Raw genomic sequence first — 17,871 nt, forward strand, 5'->3', positions numbered from 1 at the left:
TTATTTATATTCATGAGTTCTAGTTGTCCATTAATGTTAGAATGAAATGTTCCGCTGGCTCGACGTTAAGCTATGAGCTCTTTGTCCTTTAAATGTGCATTTTGTTCTACTAGTGCAGTGTGCGTTTAAAATGCAGCTTCCTCGAGAACCTCTCATCCAAACAACCTCACACTCGACATTACGCTTTCTCCGGTCCTGAGCGATACACCTGCTGTGACGTAGTGGCCATGCTCTAGCAATGTGAGAGTATATGAGCCGTTTGGGTGTGAAAGCGTTCATGAACATGGACGGAGAGCGGCGCTATAGCAGTTAATATTATAGCGAGTTGTACCCAGCATGCTGGTCTGCGGTGTAACAGTTAATATGGGTCTCCTCTCAATGCACTACACATAATGCACTACTTATAGAGCTCGCACTCGACACTGCACTTCCTCAATAACACACCATGCCAAGTGAGAAGTCCATCAGATGAACGATTGTCGAGAAAATCGGAGGACGAACATACAGAGACGCGTGTGCATCAGCCATAGCGTTCACTTCGTCCTGATAGATCCCAGATTTCCCACTATAGTGCTCCACCTAGGACATAAACACACACACATCCTACAAACTGTCCGAACAAATGAACATCTTTGAGTCTGTGTCGGCACAGCTTTGCTTCAGTCCAGTTGTGTGTGTTTTCACATACTGAGCCGGAGTTTCTTGTGTCTCACTCACAACAGCTGCTGATGGACAAGCGAGTGGGTCTGAAGAGATATGAGCTGAATGGAAGAAAAGTATTGTTCTACTTTGATGAGGTGAGTTTAAACCAAATTCCTTCTTATTGTGTCCATCAGGACTCATTTCAAAGAATACTGTGTGTGTGTGTGTGTGTGTGTGTGTGTGTGTGAAGATGAGGAGCGGGTTACCCACAAGTGTTTCCACAGCGCTGGGATGCATTTTGTTTGTGTATTAGTGTGCATATTATTGCTCCACATTGGATGTTTTTGTAAGTATTTCTTCTGTGTTTTGTCCCCCTGTTAGATCCCCAGCCAGTGTATGACGTGTGTGGCCTTTCAAGCTGTCAGGGAATACATCGTGGGCAAGACAGCGCCTGTTCCGGTCAAGATCTATGACTACTACGAACCAGGTGTGCCTCTGATGAATATTTTAAGTGCTGCTCTTTAAAGAGTTACAGAGCAGGGAAGCTGTCTCTCGCCATGATTTATGAAGTGGCTTCTTTTTCTTTGTGGAAATTGGATTTTTCTTTTAAGTTTATGACCTAGTGATGGTGAGCGTCATCATTGTTTTGTGTGTGTGGATGTGTGAACGTGCTAGTGTGGGTCTGTGCTTTTCATGCAGCCTTTGAGGCCACCCGGTTCTACAACGTTAGTGAGAGCAGTCCGCTCGCACGGGAGCTGTGCGATGGACCCACTTGCAATGAGGTGGAGAGTTCAACCAATCAGTGGATAGGTGAGACTCATGCCCTTAATGATTCACACACACACTCCGCTTCCATTTGTCACTTAAAAGCATTTTTTTTTCCCTGCAGGTTTTGTGCAGGCAAACCAATGCAACAATGTGTTTGGCTGTCTGGAGGAGGAGCAGTTTGAACGTTGCACTTGCTACAGGGACTGCGGGTACGACGGGGAGCCAGTTTGTGGGTCCGACGGCCAGCTCTACCAGAACCAGTGTCAGATGGAGGTGTTTGCCTGTCGAAACGGGACCCGCATCAAGCAGGTTCCGCTGTCCCAGTGTCCTCACAGTAAGAGCTCCTTCATCGCACATCACCTGGCATCTCCTGCACTTTGGCCTTACAACTAGTCAGGCTCAATAATGCACTCAACTGGTTTGTGACTTCTGAATCTTCACATACATTGCAGACTTCAACGATTCAAAATAGGTCTGCTGGTTGGAGCATGGATGAGATTGACCCGTCAGTTGTAATTCTGCGTTCCAGTCAAAGTAGATCGGAATTTTCCCAGTTGAAATGCCGACCTCCACGCTAAACGTAAACAAAAAACATGGCGGAACGTGACGGTACACACAATTAACTTTTGTACATAGAAGATAACTTTCAGAGATTGTTTACCGTAACCAACTACCCAATAACATCGCTGACTCTTAAAGGGCCAGTGTGTAGGATTTAGTGGAATCTAGCGGTGAGGTTGCAGATGCTTGCAACTGAATACCCTAACCCTAACCCTCCCTTGTCGAGAGTGTAGAGAACCTACGATGGACTTCAGGTAACGTGAAAGGCCCTCACTAGAGCTGTGTTACGTCTGTCCCTTCTGGGCTACTGTAGAAACATGGCGGTGCAGCATGGCCGACTCCATGAAGAGGACATGCTCCCTATGTTGAAGAGAGATATGACGGGTTCTTAGCTAAAAAACACAATGATTATTCATTTCAGTTTTATTTTGTGTGTGTGTGTGTGTGTGTGTGTCCACTGTGCACGTACCTGTATGTGTGTCTGTTCACACGCTCTTGCGTCTACGCTCATCTGTGTGTGCCATGATCTGAGCTGTAGAAACAGCTGTTCAGGTGTTGAGCTGATTACTGGATGAGTTTTCTGAGGAGAGCTACCCTTCGTACCCCACCCACCCACCCACCCCCGCACCCTCTTCTTTCCCTCTCTGCTGTATTACAGGGCTCTCCCCAAATGACAGAGTGCTTTTGTCCAGCCCTTTGAAATCCTTGTCACATTCCTTTCCGACGCACAGCCCAACAACAAAGGAGCCTTGATGTTGTGGAGCAGATTGGAAAAAGGCATAGACAAAACTTTGGTGGGAAAAGACCTGAGTTTGTGCCAAGTGGTTCATTCTGGAGATTATCAAAAGAATCATATTTGTGTTTAGAGCTCCCTGACCTTGTTTGTTTGTGTATGGTTGTGTGGGGGGAGATTCATGCCACCATTTCCCTGTTTTGAAAAGGAAAAAGATACAATTTGTTTCCACACACCGTCCCCCCGGGGCCTGGTTTGGCCCCTGCTATTTTTGGAAAGATTTTAATGCTGTTGAGACTGAGAGTACATCATTGTTTTGCCAACAAGTGTTGCTCAGTGGGGTGGATAATGCTTTTGGGCAGTATTTACATTATGCAACACTGAAACTCTGTTGAATTCAATACTAGTTTGTTTTTTAGGTGCTGTGGCAGCCACATAAACGTGAATCACCTAACGTGTGTGTGTGTGTGTGTGTGTTTGTATCTCCAGTGGAGGCCACGGTGGAGGACAGGCAACCGATAGCAAACCAGGAAACCGAGCAGCCCTCAGTGCCTGTGCATACAGGTAACTTCATCTACCACACCTTTCCCTACACATACACAGCTTTGCATTACCGTCCATTTCTCCCTCTATCTCGCTCTCCAACCTTCCCTGCCTGCTCAGTCCGATGATGCACATGTTCTAAGGGCGCGTCTACTCCGGCCTCGGGTAGTCTGGTTGAACCGAACCCTGCAGTGTTTCCCTCCCTAGTGCGGTTTGTTTGGGTCTGTGTGAACTCCGGACTCCAACTCTGGTGCGGACTAAACAACCGCTCTCTGGTACGCCCTCGAAGGTGTGAACACCATCGAACCAATCACAGGAAGCTTACCATTTATTGGGTATTTCATTTGTTGAAAAAAACTTTTATTTTCCTGTTTTTGATGAGTGGTGAACTAGTAGCATAGTTGCGCGATTGCTACAAATGAATTTGATGCATTTACTGTTTATCAGATGACAAATGAGACAATGATTAGCTGGCTAGCGCACCCTGAGGGAGTGACACTGTCACCAGTGTAGCATCAAAGCATGGTGAAATTAGCAAGCTAGCAAGTGAGACAATGATTGGCTGGCTAGCGCACCCTGCGGGAGTGACACTGTCACCAATGTAGCATGAAAGCATGGCAAATTAACAAGCTAGCAAATGAGACAATGATTAGCTGGCTAGCGCACCCTGAGGGAGTGACACTGTTACCAGTGTAGCATGAAAGCATGGCGAGATTAGCAAGCTAGCAAATGAGACAATGATTAGCTGGCTAGCGCACCCTGCGGGAGTGACACTATCACCAGTGTAGCATGAAAGCATGGTGAAATTAGCAAGCTAGCAAATGAGACAATGATTAGCTGGCTAGCGCACCCTGCGGGAGTGACACTGTCACCAGTGTAGCATGAAAGCATGATGCAATTCGCAAGCAAGCTAGCTAGCTAACTAACCAGCCACTGAATAAGTGACATTTAACAACTTAATACTTTATCCACACTGTCTTGTCACAGCGTAGGAAAACAGATCACACGACTGTTGAGTTGTACTGACATTTCCACCACATAACTTCTGTTTATAATTTCTGGGCCTTTTGAGTTTTGCCGTTGTGAACGCACACCGGAGCAGTTGGAAAATTGAACAGTGTATCGTCCTCGCTTTGGTTCGTATCAGGAACCGGACCTTAAGGTGTGAACCCGCCCTAAGAAGACAGCAGCATGTCACATCTGCTCTCTGTTTGTAATCTGATTCTGCATCCATTAAAAGTCAATCTGAGGATATGTGTCTGCTAAATGTAAAGGACTCGAGATTTCAGACATGTCATATGAGGTTTGCATACAGCTTTTTTTTAGTAAGTCATCTGTAGTTTTTTTGTTCACAAGGGCAGAAAGAAGAAAGAGTGAGAGACAAAGAGATGAAAGGGTATGTGTGGGGGTGTAAAACAGAAGAGAAAGGGGGGGGGGAGATAGTCCAAGAGGGATGAGCGGTAAACAAGATGAAAGAAGAAAGAAAAAAGATGAAGGATGAGAAGAAAGTAGAGGAAAGCAGATACGTAGGTGGGGTGTGTGGCAGCACATTCCCCTGCCACCCCATCATGTCTACAGTCGGTGTGATAAATAGGTGGATAGGTTTCACACTGCAGCCTTGATTGTTGCTCTGCCATGAGCTTAGATCAGCTGCCACTTCCAGAGAGGCAGCCAGAGAATTCCTGATAGGATGTTTGGCTGCGTGTGGAGGGAGGATGTAGCTGTGTTACATTTGGCAACAAAAACACAAAAAAAAGGCACCGCAGTCATTCACAAGTTGCAGAAGTGTGCATACTGTACATGCACGCTGCGTGCGCGTGGATTACATATGAGCTGTTACTGAACATTAAGGTCTGACTATGTGAACGTTTGAGTTGTGTACATGTGCGTGTGTATGTGTGTGTGAGAGAGAGAGAGAGAGATGTGGCACAGCCTGCACTGACTTGTTTCCAAGCCTGCAGCTCCCAGTAGCTGCTCTCAAAGGTCTCTGTAGTACAAAAGCCAACGCTTCACACTCACCACAGGAATGCTGTTATGCACTAACACACATACACACACATATGTATATCTATATATGCACACACACACACACACACATATTGCATGCTCACACAGGAAAAAACACACACACTCACCTAGAATATGATAACCCAGGGGTGATTAGATTGAATAAGTGCTGTAAAAACACTGTCATTGTAAACCATTAGAATGTTGACGACATGCCCGCTAAGTGCACTGAGAGTGTAATAGGTGAAACGGGCTGTGCCAAGGAGCTGACTCTTTCCACTGAAACAGCGGAGGAAACTGAACCTCTGGAATTAGCTTCCCTGTGCAGACTTGTCTTATTAGTGAACGTGTACCAGAGGACAACAGACAGTATATATACAGACTTGCAGGCTTCATGTGAGATTAAGTTTTCCATGTACATGCACTTTTAATTTCCCTTTTCAGAATCAAATGCTTACATATTGTGTGTGTGTGTGTGTGTGTGTGTGTGTGTGTGTGTGTGTGTGTGTGTGTGTGTGTGTGTGTGTGTGTGTGTGTGTGTGTGTGTGTGTGTGTGTGTGTGTGTGTGTGTGTTTTAGACCTCATCATAAAGTCCAATGTGTTCCACAAACTTTAAATATGTAAAAGCTGAGTGTAGTGGACTCATAGTAAACATTTGAAGTAGCATGCTATGTGAGAATACAACATTTTAAGTAAGGAGGGACCCCTACTGTCTGTGAAGGGGTATTGCTGCAAGAGCTTTAGAAGTGCAGCATATTAAAGGTGCCCTGAGGAGTTTTCTTGTGAACAGATGTTATGTTTACTTCCGGTTTGAATCTCCTTAAAGCATTGAGGTCATACAAACATGCTGAATGTATTTTCTTCCTCATAAAACATCTACAAAGCTGATTTTTCCTTCAAAGTTTGGCTTCTTCTTCTGCATTGCTATGTTTCTTTGCACGTTATCGCCACCTGCAGATCAGTGGAACACATATAAATATATTATCAGTTACCCTTCAGTAACTAAATGAAGTCCTTCTTCATTGTTTTTCAGATATTGTGATCAATAATTCAATGGCTACCTGGTCGAGGCCTGATCTCCAAATGTGATGTAATGTGTCTCTATCTTTCACTCTGTCCAGGTGAAGAGGAGCAGGGCTCCATGGCAGAAGTGTCCTACTACTCCTATGAATACGACCAAGACTCTGAGCCTTTCCTTGCTGATGCAGAGAGAGGCGACCATTTCGACCTTCCTGACGGTGGGGCGGATGTAGAGCAGAAGGTGCTCCTGCCAGCGGACACCCAGCTACCAGCGGACACCCAGCTGCTCACACTGGACGTAAAAAACACCCCTCAGCGATGGTAGGACTTTAGCTTTCTGGATCTCAGACATGTTCCTATTTATTTATATATATGCCGTGTTCCCTTCCCTGTCTCCAGCACTGAGCCCATGTCTTGTTTTCTTTGTCGTCCGCAGAAACGCTCAGAGAGAAGCCAAACCCACCTCCAAATTGTACATTACTTGTGAATATGCTCGTGAATGGAAAGAGAAGAGAGACTTGGGACTTGTTCAGCGTGAAGAGATGATGGAGTCTGGAGCATGAGAGTGTGTGTTTAGGGGTTAGATCGTTTTGAATGGAGTCTGTTTGGATGCATTTCTACATATGTGTGTGTGGTTGGATGTGAGTGTGTATGACTGCTATTAAGGTCGTCTCCTCCAGACTTTTATTCTTCCTCCTCCAGACTCCTGGTCACCAATAGGCACCATAGCATCTTTGTTATTCACTGTACTGCCTTTATAATCACTAGAAGAAATAATCAAGTATTTATGTTTGTAATTACACCTGACTTTAAGCAAAAATATTTTGTTATATTTTCTATCTGTGGTATTTATTTGTAGCTTTAGAGGTCATATCATTTTTATTTTATTTTGTTGTCATCGCCTGCCCTCACAGTCTACTTTCTGCCCTTGTGGTTCTTTGAGTTCAAACTAAAGATACGTGCTGTCAAAGGCTTTTTTTTCAAGCTTTAATCCCATTATTGAAATGTTTGAGGAAATTCCTGTGCTGGTATCCTGCTGGAAAAAAAGACATATGCTAACCATATGCTTTACAGAAACATAAGGTCAATTTTAAAGATTTGGGGCTTTTTGCTTACAGTAGACAGCACAGTAGAGATTGACAGGAAACATAAAGAGAAAGGGACTCACACACCAGCTCAAAGGTTTCTGAAACTGTCGTACCGAGACACCATCATCATCTACTCTCAAGCCACCTGTCACCTTACCTACCTTGAGATTTGATTGTACAGTTCATAAGCTATTTTGTTTTTGTTCAATTTTGATTTGTGAAGCAATCAACTTAAAAAAAAAATCAAGAATGAAGTTTTGAATTTCTGTAAACTGACCAAATTTGATTAAATGTAGCCCCGACTCATATCAAAACATGTGCTTTTTAAAAACAAACGAGAATAAAATTTGTATACAATCCAAGATTTTGTTTTTTGTTGACTTCTACACTCGCAGGTTTTGATGTTTGTATATCTGTAGGAAGTAAATACCTCGCACATTGCATCTGCAGCGCAGTACACGTATCTGCAGCACAGTACATGTATCTGCTCCACAGTACACGTATCTGCTCCACATGTATCTGCAGTACAGTACATGTATCTGCTCCACAGTACACGTATCTGCAGCACAGTACACGTATCTGCTCCACATGTATCTGCTCCACAGTACATGTATCTGCTCCACGTATCTGCTCCACAGTACATGTATCTGCTCCACAGTACACGTATCTGCAGCACAGTACACGTATCTGCTCCACATGTATCTGCTCCACAGTACATGTATCTGCTCCACGTATCTGCTCCACAGTACATGTATCTGCTCCACAGTACACGTATCTGCAGCACAGTACACGTATCTGCTCCACAGTACACGTATCTGCTCCACAGTACATGTATCTGCTCCACAGGTATCTGCTCCACAGTACATGTATCTGCTCCACATGTATCTGCAGCACAGTACATGTATCTGCTCCACATGTATCTGCTCCACAGTACACGTATCTGCTCCACAGTACATGTATTTGCTCCACATGTATCTGCTCCACAGTACATGTATCTGCTCCACATGTATCTGCTCCACAGAACATGTATCTGCTCCACATGTATCTTCAGCACAGTACATGTATCTGCTCCCACAGTACACGTATCTGCTCCACAGTACATGTATCTGCTCCACATGTATCTTCAGCACAGTACATGTATCTGCTCCTACAGTACATGTATCTGCTCCCACAGTACATGTATCTGCTCCACAGTACATGTATCTACAGCACAGTACATGTATCTGCTCCTACAGTACATGTATCTGCTCCACATGTATCTGCAGCACAGTACATGTATCTGCTCCTACAGTACATGTATCTGCTCCACATGTATCTGCTCCACAGTACATGTATCTACAGCACAGTACATGTATCTGCTCCACAGTACATGTATCTGCTCCACATGTATCTGCTCCACATGTATCTGCTCCACAGTACATGTATTTTCTCCACAGTACATGTATCTGCTCCACAGTACATGTATCTGCTCCACATGTATCTGCTCCACAGTACATGTACAGTATCTGCTCCACAGTACATGTATTTTCTCCACAGTACATGTATCTGCTCCACAGTACATGTATCTGCTCCACAGTACATGTATCTGCTCCACATGTATCTGCTCCACAGTACATGTACAGTATCTGCTCCACATGTATCTGCTCCACAGTACATGTATCTGCTCCCACAGTACATGTATCTGCTCCACAGTACATGTATCTGCTCCCACAGTACATGTATCTGCTCCACAGTACATGTATCTGCTCCCACAGTACATGTATCTGCTCCCACAGTACATGTATCTGCTCCACAGTACATGTATCTGCTCCCACAGTACATGTATCTGCTCCACAGTACATGTATCTGCTCCACATGTATCTGCTCCCACAGTACATGTATCTGCTCCACATGTATCTGCTCCCACAGTACATGTATCTGCTCCACAGTACATGTATCTGCTCCACAGTACATGTATCTGCTCCCACAGTACATGTATCTGCTCCACAGTACATGTATCTGCTCCACAGTACATGTATCTGCTCCACATGTATCTGCTCCACAGTACATGTATCTGCTCCCACAGTACATGTATCTGCTCCACAGTACATGTATCTGCTCCACAGTACATGTATCTGCTCCACAGTACATGTATCTGCTCCCACAGTACATGTATCTGCTCCACAGTACATGTATCTGCTCCCACAGTACATGTATCTGCTCCACAGTACATGTATCTGCTCCCACAGTACATGTATCTGCTCCCACAGTACATGTATCTGCTCCACAGTACATGTATCTGCTCCACAGTACATGTATCTGCTCCACAGTACATGTATCTGCTCCACATGTATCTGCTCCACAGTACATGTATCTGCTCCACAGTACATGTATCTGCTCCCACAGTACATGTATCTGCTCCACAGTACATGTATCTGCTCCCACAGTACATGTATCTGCTCCACAGTACATGTATCTGCTCCCACAGTACATGTATCTGCTCCCACAGTACATGTATCTGCTCCACAGTACATGTATCTGCTCCACAGTACATGTATCTGCTCCCACAGTACATGTATCTGCTCCACAGTACATGTATCTGCTCCTACAGTACATGTATCTGCTCCACATGTATCTGCTCCCACAGTACACGTATCTGCTCCACAGTACATGTATCTGCTCCACAGTACATGTATCTGCTCTACATGTATCTGCTCCACAGTACATGTATCTGCTCCCACAGTACATGTATCTGCTCCACAGTACATGTATCTGCTCCCACAGTACATGTATCTGCTCCCACAGTACATGTATCTGCTCCACTAGTAGAGAAGCTGCAGTTTATAAAAGCTGCGTTGCTCTATTTCCTTTGAAAGGCTAGTTAAGTCTGGAGATAATTTCCTGTCAGCAGTGAGCTGCATTACAACCCTGCTGCTTCAGAGGGCCCTCCACTTTGATAACTGACTCTGTGACCCCTGGCATGCTTCTGTGTTAGAGACAGAAAGCATGTACATGTGTGTGTATCACTTTGCACACGCCCTACACAGCTCCAGGTTTCGATGTGCATGGTAGTGTTTGTGTTTGTGTTGACTGCTAACAACAGATTCGGGTTACCAAAGCAGCAGCCGGCAGAGAGTAAGAGCCTGTTAAAGTTTAATGTTTGTTTTCTGCACATGTCACTTGTCGACCCTCTCAGTTACTGTGGTCTCTGGCAGCTCAGGCATTTAAAACCAGTCCGTCAAATCCCAACTACAAATCATCACTGGGATTAGAGGAGATCAAAAAGGACTAATCTGCATCTGGGTAATCTATTTGACCTTAAAGTTCGAAGATAAGAAACCAGAGGGCAATAAAGGTGCTCGGCCTGTAACTGCTCCAGGTGTGCTGCATGTGCGTCTGACCCGGCATCTAATGAGTGTTTGAGTGTTGAGGGAAGAAAAACACAGTATGCATTTACACAGCAGGGAAATAAATATGATTTATCGCTGCATTCCTACTTTCATGAATGTAAAGAGGTGCATGTGGAGAAGTGGTGCTGTCAGAAGTTCATCGTTTAAGGTCAAATTGGAGGCAAAAGTTATGGAACTTCACATGTTGCCCATCTGAGCAGATGCAGTAGGATTCACCCCTCCAGTCTAAATGGAAAAACGTTGTTCCTGTAGTGACAACACACCGGCCGTGCGGGGGACCTGGCTGCAGAAAACTATCCACAGCAGTCTCCGTGGCAACTGCATGCATGGCTGAAGAGTGATATTGCGTCTCCACACTGCGATGAGCAGAAAGAGTGAAAAGAGAAAGGAGGATCTTGGTTTCATGGTTTGCGGGGGGAGCTAGCATTACACGAGAGTGAATCGGAGTGATGACATTGTTCCTAAGTACCAGCTGAGTGCACCTATACATCAACCTCTGTGGAGGAAGGGCTATTCAGCACAGGTGCACAAAGGGACACACTGGCAGAGAGATAAAACCCTGTCCAGCACAGAGTCTGCTCTGCTGCCGACGCTTTGATATGTATTAAACGTCTCAGGTTTCCTGGTTGTTCCAGAGGAAATTAGGGATTGATTGTGGAGGATCCATGAGTTCTGAGTTTCACCGTCAGCCAGGGCAGGGGTGGTGCTGGATCCTGGAGAAACAATACTGTGATATCTGAAGATGGACATGGAGGCGCTCCTCTAACGACTGAAGTATGCAGCCTGCCTCAGTTCTGGCTCAAATTGGGAATTATCTGTGGTGAGGTGCAAATAAAATAAAATAAAAAAACATTTAAATGCTTTTTCTAAAGCCAGCTTCTAGTTGTTATGACAGGCTGTATACATTACTACTACTGAGGGACTCCTGAAGCATCCGTCACATCTACAAAGAGTCAAATGGAGAAGAAATACCCAGTAATAGCAGGAAGGGAAAAAGGTAAGTTCATCAATAGAAGCGTCTTTTACTGATTATGCATGTGTATAAAGATGTACATAAAAGGAGTGCATATCATTAGCGATTGTGAGGAACATTGACTTGAGCAGAGCAGACGAGTTCTCAGTGTGCAGACCTGCCCGGACTTGCTCTTTTCTGTGAAAAAGAAATGCTCGTCGTTGCTCTGCTTGAGCACACGTCACTGAACTCGTATGCTGTAACACTTTGACGCACGGCAAATTATGAAACAAATATAAAATCTGACGATGGAGGTCATTCTTGCCTCAGCTGGAGTTTATCAGATGATCAAATAAATGGTCATTTTTAAGCAGAGTTATATACAATTCTGTAATTATGAAAGTTTGTGGACATATTCTGATTAAGTGTACCTTTATATAGCACACAAAGCAGCAGCAGAGGTCCAGCTGCTTACATTAATTACAAAAGCCATGATTTATACAAACACTATCGCCACTTTGAGTCTCCTTTACTGCACAATGACGTCATCTGTGCACTCTGGACATATTTTATAGCATATACTGTGTACGTGTGTAGGCCGTCCTTGATGTTTCCCCACGTCTCTAGGGCCAGGGCCTGGGCGATATGGGCTTCCCCCCACCATTGGATTTATGGGCCATGACTTCACCAAGCCAACGAGCGCTGCCTATTCTTTCCATGGCAGGATGAGTGACACTAGTAAGTTATTTATCTCTCTCTAACTTTTAGAGGATCATATAGCTGCAGAGGAAACATTTCATATTTGTGTAATTAAACACTTTGATATCATCTCAGGCAGAACTTTAATGCCAAAGCCATAACCAAGAATACACAGAAACATTATTCATTTATATACTGACATTTTATTTATTTACTCAAATACGTCACACTGTATACATCAGTGTTGTAATGTCAACTCAGAGCCAGTAGGGGGCGACAGCACCTCATAATTCTGTAGTTATTTCTCACCTAACGTTTATTGATATTATACTGAATGAATCAAATGTTTACTCTCCCTGCAGTGTATTGTGTAGACTCAAGTCCAGGGCCGCAGTATCACATCGATGCAAAAATCACTCGTTTTGGAAGAGACGGCACACCTGCGTACTCAATGTTGGGCAGAGTGAGAGCACAGAGTAAGTTCTTTATAATAATAATAATAATAATAACTCTTATTTTGAGTTCACTTTGTTTCAGGTTTATTTTATGTCTGGGTAATATCTAGATATATCAATATGTGACTACATATAGTGTTAAATGTCACATTGTAATATAGCATAGTTGTTGCCTTTTACTAGTTTTAAAGGCGATGTCATTTTCTGAATTTACCACTGTTCTATTATTTACCATTATAAACATTATATCCACATTACTGATGATTATCAAACATCTCATTGTGAGTTTGTGATGGAAAGTCTGTAACAAAGATGTTGCAATAGCACCAATGTAATGAAGCATTTTAATCTGAGACCAAACTAAACGCTCCATTATTGTGAAAGGACGAACCCTCGTACAAAAACATTTGTTTTTGACACTTCGTCTAGCGATCCAGTGTCAGCTGTTACAACTGAAAATCTGAACCCGCCTGACTTAACACTCGCTGCCATATGTTGTTGAGCTGATGGTTTGTGTTATTCAACCGTTTTTCTGTTCACTAGATGAGCTTTTCCAGACACCTGGACCAGGCGCATACAGCCCTGAGAAAACCCCAACCTGCAACCTCCAGCGCAGACCCCCGTCCTACACAATGGGCTCTCGTACACAGTACCGGGGAGTGGACTCAGTACCCGCTCCTAACAAGTACTGTCTCCCTCCGCTCATGGGTCCTCAAATCCCAAACAAGCAAGCTAGCGCAAGCTACACAATGTCAGGTAGTTACAACACAGGGGGACCATCTGTAGATTTAGCAAATACTCCAGGGCCTTGCCAGTACAACAGTACAGACCCAAGTGTGTATCTACCCAGACAGCCGGCCTTTTCCATGCTGGGACGTCACAGTTTACCCAGAGATGCCACCAAGAAACCCGGACCCGGAACTTATAATCCAGAGAAAGTGACAGTTCACAAGGCTCGGGCACCGGCCTTCTCTCTGGGCATCAGACACACTGAATTTGTTACTCCACTAGTTGTCGCTATTTCTGACTGAACCTCATCACACTTACAGAAACAGAATTCTGTAATCTGGCAGAAAGAATATTCATGGGCAAACATATGTGAAGAAGTACATTTAATTTAGTTCTTTCAGCAACAAAGAACATGTTGACTCAACCATGACTCACTCTCAACATTTATAATATCTAGAAATAATATTATGTACACAACACAAATATAAGTTTAAAGAACAGGAAAAACAGAAGCTCTTTTGGGGAAATAGTGGGTTTGAGAAATAGAAAACCCTACGCATGTACGATAAGATACTCAGTAAATAAATCAATTATAACAAAATGACATCAGAAGACATTTAAAAATGTATTAAAATGTACAATTGACAGGCAAACTTTCACCTTCATATTGTTTATAAGGTTATCATTCACAGTGGAATCAAGTTTGCCTCTTATTACCTCTAAAAATTGAGGAGTTTGAAAGGGCAAAAAACACAATACAACTAAGGGTTTTCTACACAATACATTAGAACATATGTATAGACATGTATGCAGGAGACATGTATGGTTCAAAGACTATACAAATCAGCAATGATGATGATAGCAGGGGTTTTACCGATGGTACCCATTTAATCCTTTGGGAGAGGTCTTCTGAAAAGCAGTATGTGTGGCTCTGGGGAATAAAGCAAAGAAGCAGCATCTGTCAGCATCAGCTATAGTGCAGTACAGTTGTTACACCATACAGTGTACCTTCATGCAAACAGCTGTGTTGTGCACCCTGTGCATATTACTTTCATTGCAGTACATGCTAGAGCTATGAAAGGAAAGGTTCAGATATGTTTCATGACTATCTCACATGGCATTCGCTGTATAACAAGAGTTACTGGTCATTGCAATCAGTCTTTTTCTCTAAACTGGTCATGAAGAAATCCCTTCGTGGCAGACAAAATTCCTTTTGTGCAAAAAATGCACGAGGCGTCAGCTGTCCGAATTAGACAAAACAAAGAGGTGCTTTTGAAATGTACAGTCTTAAATACAAAATCGATGCATTTCCCTACAGCGTTTCCTTGCTGAGCTGCAGCGAAGTGGCACTAACACAAAGGGGACTTTTGTGCAAAATCTGCAACATTGGAAATACCCATTTGATTAGACTGATGAAAGTATCACAACACCATGTTTGCTTTGGCTGAGCATTAAGATGCACTTTTGCACAGAAAAAAGCACTGTAGATTTGGTCTCTTATCTCATGTTATTATCAGTAGATTAACACTTGCATTGTTTTTGTTTGTCTTGCATTGTTAAAGTTAGGTTGCATTGAAATTGTAACAATACTAATTTGATTACTTGTATTATTGTATTTCCTTATCCATTTTATTCTATTAAAATGGCCATTTACTTTAGCAAAATCAAATGTCATGACAATAAAGTCTATTGAATTGAATTGTAAAAAGGGATGTCTTCACAACCAGCATGGACAGCTAGGATCATTACAATAATCAATGGCTCTTTCAATATGCATGCAAGTTTGTGAGCACTATTTTAAGACACAACTTAAGCTTTTTAAGTCCACCGTCCCTCACCTGGTTTGTGGATCATGTAGTGGATCCAGCCCTGGCTCTGTTGCACCCCCAGCCCCCTCCACTCGTCTTCTGTCATCAGGTGGGTGGAGGGCACAAGTTTAGACAGCTGCTTCGGAAGCACCACATGCCTATGGGAAGATAAATAAAAACAGTCAATAACTACCCACTTAGGCTCAGAAAACACATTTTAAGGATGGTCAAGTAGTGAGTTAACCTAACGTTAAGGAAGACAACGTTCAGGTAACTTTAATATAATGTTAGCTAACGTTCACGCTCGAGGCCTCGACACTTAGGACACGTATGTCTTCTTTATTTGTTATATTACAGCAACAGTAACGCCATTAACGTTATCTCGACAACATTCAAACCAAACCAATTTTAACATTAACCTGACGTTATCATACCATAACAGTTAGCATAGCTAGTGTTAGCTGAGAAGTGAATCAGTGGTTGTTTTGTTTGAGTTGTGTTAGCTATTTACGAAACTTAACGTACCTCTAAGCTTAAGTACATACTCAGTACTGTCTTTGTACTATATCACCCATATTCAAATGAAGATGCAGCATACGTTAACGCTATGTTGAGCCGTGTAACGTTAGCGAACCCAACCTAACTTGACGTTAAGCTAACTGACGTTACTCAATACGAATTAACGGACTTTTTCAAAACAGCGTTAGCTTAATGCCAAACAACGTTACCCATACCTGTACTCGAACTCCTCATCGGTGTACTTGTCAGAATAGTATATCTGTTTTTTCGACATATTCAGTCGATGATAGCAGACAAAGCTGAAGTCCAAAAAGCTGTTTTCGGGTGATGTGAAGTAGCTTGCACACTAAGTTAGTTACTAGCTATGTTTGCGAGCGCAACAAGCTGCTGTCATCTGCCGCTGTTTTCACAAGACATTCAAACCCCAACGGTTCCCCGCATTCCCCTGATTGGCCAATGCAGCGGCACGTGGTCTTCCCGTCTTGTAGCTTTAAGATCGTCTATGCTTGAGAAGATGAAGCACTCGGCTGTGAAAGCAACACCTTTTATCCAGGAAGTACAGTTTGTGTGTGTATTTCCCATAAATTATTTAAAAACATACATGTCAGATATTATTTCAAGTTTCGGTTTGGTGCCATATAGTTCAGATACATTTTAGGGGTTTGAACGGAATATATTTAATGTATTTAAAAAACGTTTCCGTTATTTCGCCAGGACTTTTCTGAACGTGAAAAGGGACACAACAAGAGCTCTTCGTCTCTTCGTCTTCTCTGCTTCATTGCGATTATTCCGCTCTTCCTGTCCTGGTCCTTGGGTAGTGGTGGAGCTGGAGCTCGTCATGGGCGTAGGCAAAATATTGGTGGGGTGAAGTGCAAAAGGTACCCGCTAGTGGTGAATTCAACAAGCCTACTTACATTGACATTTCTAAATATTTAGCCTAAATGCAACCTTTCTTTAAACAAATTATAAAAATATTTTTGCCTGCTGAATTGTTCATTTTAACTTTAATTTGATTGCATTTATGCAGCAGCATGGTGCATGCAATAACTGTGCAAGACATAAACATTATGCTGCTTTAGCATTGGCTGTTAAAAAAACAAAGAATTATGACAGCAAATCATGTAATTAATTAAATTCATAATTGCTTCTTGAAGGTTCTATATTTATTATTTACCTTGTTGGCTTGTTGGCAAAGAAAATAATTAAAACTCCTTTTATATATACTCTAAGTTATCTCATATTTTCACTGACTTATTAGTCTTTTTTCCTAATATACTGTAATTACTGTTGTGGCAGTGGCACCATAACAGGCTATATACAGAGAAACGCATCAGTAAACTATTATGTTTTCTCTCTCACCTTACATAAATAGGCTATATTACTTTTCCCAGTCAATGATTTGTAAGTACATGCAAAATTAACTCCCTCTTTACATTTTAACCAAACAAAGTAGTTAAAGGATTCTGTTGTTGAAAGTAACCTATGTTTTCTTAGTTGTAATCACTGTTGTCAAGGTAATGGCTGCTAATGAGTGCTGCTGTATTCACAGCATGGTTTGTTCCACTTGTATATGCAAAGTACCAAAGTAGGTAAATATGTTAACGCTCCACATACAGAAAAGCACAGTGAGTGATTAAAACTAAAGTGTAACATCAGATACAAGTAAGTAATCTATTGTGATTTATGGAATTACACCGATTAATCTTCAAATTGTAGCTATTGCATCTTTTTGTTTAAAATACTTTGAAGTAATAAAGGCTCCATATCTGTTTATTGTTTGTTTTTTTTAGAATATGATGCCAGAGCACTTATTTGCTTTTAACAGAAAAGAGGACAGAACGTACTGAGGAAGGTCAGACACTCGTGCATCTGTGAACACGCATCGATTCCATCTGGTTTATCAGTAACTTCTTAAACTCCGTCGCAAACAAACAGGAGGTGATTGGCTGTTTGGAAGA

General features: G+C 42.7%; 3 protein-coding genes across 4 annotated transcripts in view; 2 read left to right on the forward strand and 1 right to left on the reverse strand.

Moving 5' to 3' along the window:
- Positions 1 to 7,724, forward strand: part of cpamd8 (C3 and PZP like alpha-2-macroglobulin domain containing 8) — a 38,854-nt gene extending 31,130 nt beyond the window's left edge. The window contains exons 38-44 of the mRNA XM_029430314.1: positions 723 to 797; positions 1,024 to 1,129; positions 1,342 to 1,452; positions 1,532 to 1,744; positions 3,194 to 3,268; positions 6,376 to 6,595; positions 6,711 to 7,724. Coding sequence (XP_029286174.1) covers positions 723 to 797; positions 1,024 to 1,129; positions 1,342 to 1,452; positions 1,532 to 1,744; positions 3,194 to 3,268; positions 6,376 to 6,595; position 6,711 — 801 coding nt within the window. The 3' untranslated portion in view covers positions 6,712 to 7,724. The remainder of the gene's footprint in view (positions 1 to 722; positions 798 to 1,023; positions 1,130 to 1,341; positions 1,453 to 1,531; positions 1,745 to 3,193; positions 3,269 to 6,375; positions 6,596 to 6,710) is intronic.
- Positions 7,725 to 11,147: 3,423 nt separating this feature from the next.
- Positions 11,148 to 16,732, forward strand: cimap1d (CIMAP1 family member D). Of its 2 annotated transcripts, XM_029428848.1 has the most exons (5): positions 11,148 to 11,748; positions 12,331 to 12,441; positions 12,765 to 12,878; positions 13,401 to 13,613; positions 16,628 to 16,732. In XM_029428848.1, exons 1-5 carry the CDS (start codon positions 11,709 to 11,711, stop codon positions 16,636 to 16,638), a joined length of 489 nt encoding a protein of 162 aa, XP_029284708.1. In that variant the 5' UTR covers positions 11,148 to 11,708; the 3' UTR covers positions 16,639 to 16,732. The 2 variants fall into 2 exon arrangements, with proteins under 2 accessions (XP_029284708.1, XP_029284707.1); XM_029428847.1 differs by lacking the exon at positions 16,628 to 16,732 and having other exon boundaries at positions 13,401 to 13,888.
- Positions 13,953 to 16,378, reverse strand: cks2 (CDC28 protein kinase regulatory subunit 2). The gene is made up of 3 exons (XM_029428849.1): positions 16,129 to 16,378; positions 15,425 to 15,552; positions 13,953 to 14,517 (listed from the first exon to the last, which is right to left on the reverse strand). The coding sequence occupies exons 1-3, from the start codon at positions 16,185 to 16,187 to the stop codon at positions 14,474 to 14,476; spliced, it is 231 nt and encodes a 76-aa protein (XP_029284709.1). The 5' UTR covers positions 16,188 to 16,378; the 3' UTR covers positions 13,953 to 14,473.
- Positions 16,733 to 17,871: the final 1,139 nt, after the last annotated feature.

The sequence above is a fragment of the Cottoperca gobio genome, chromosome 4 (assembly GCF_900634415.1).
Source record: "Cottoperca gobio chromosome 4, fCotGob3.1, whole genome shotgun sequence".
Classification (NCBI taxonomy): Eukaryota; Metazoa; Chordata; class Actinopteri; order Perciformes; family Bovichtidae; genus Cottoperca; species Cottoperca gobio.

What these genes read in the sequence shown, in the direction of transcription:
- cimap1d (XM_029428847.1), top strand. Translation starts at nt 11,709, where the DNA reads ATGGAGAAGAAATACCCAGTAATAGCAGGAAGGGAAAAAG. An exon ending in AATAGCAGGAAGGGAAAAAG is followed by an intron (nt 11,749 to 12,330) that starts GTAAGTTCATCA and finishes CCACGTCTCTAG; the next exon opens with GGCCAGGGCCTGGGCGATAT. An exon ending in TGGCAGGATGAGTGACACTA is followed by an intron (nt 12,442 to 12,764) that starts GTAAGTTATTTA and finishes CTCTCCCTGCAG; the next exon opens with TGTATTGTGTAGACTCAAGT.
- cks2 (XM_029428849.1), bottom strand. Translation starts at nt 16,187, where the DNA reads ATGTCGAAAAAACAGATATACTATTCTGACAAGTACACCGATGAGGAG. An exon ending in GATGAGGAGTTCGAGTACAG is followed by an intron (nt 15,553 to 16,128) that starts GTATGGGTAACG and finishes ATCTTCCCATAG; the next exon opens with GCATGTGGTGCTTCCGAAGC. An exon ending in CTACATGATCCACAAACCAG is followed by an intron (nt 14,518 to 15,424) that starts GTGAGGGACGGT and finishes TTTATTCCCCAG; the next exon opens with AGCCACACATACTGCTTTTC.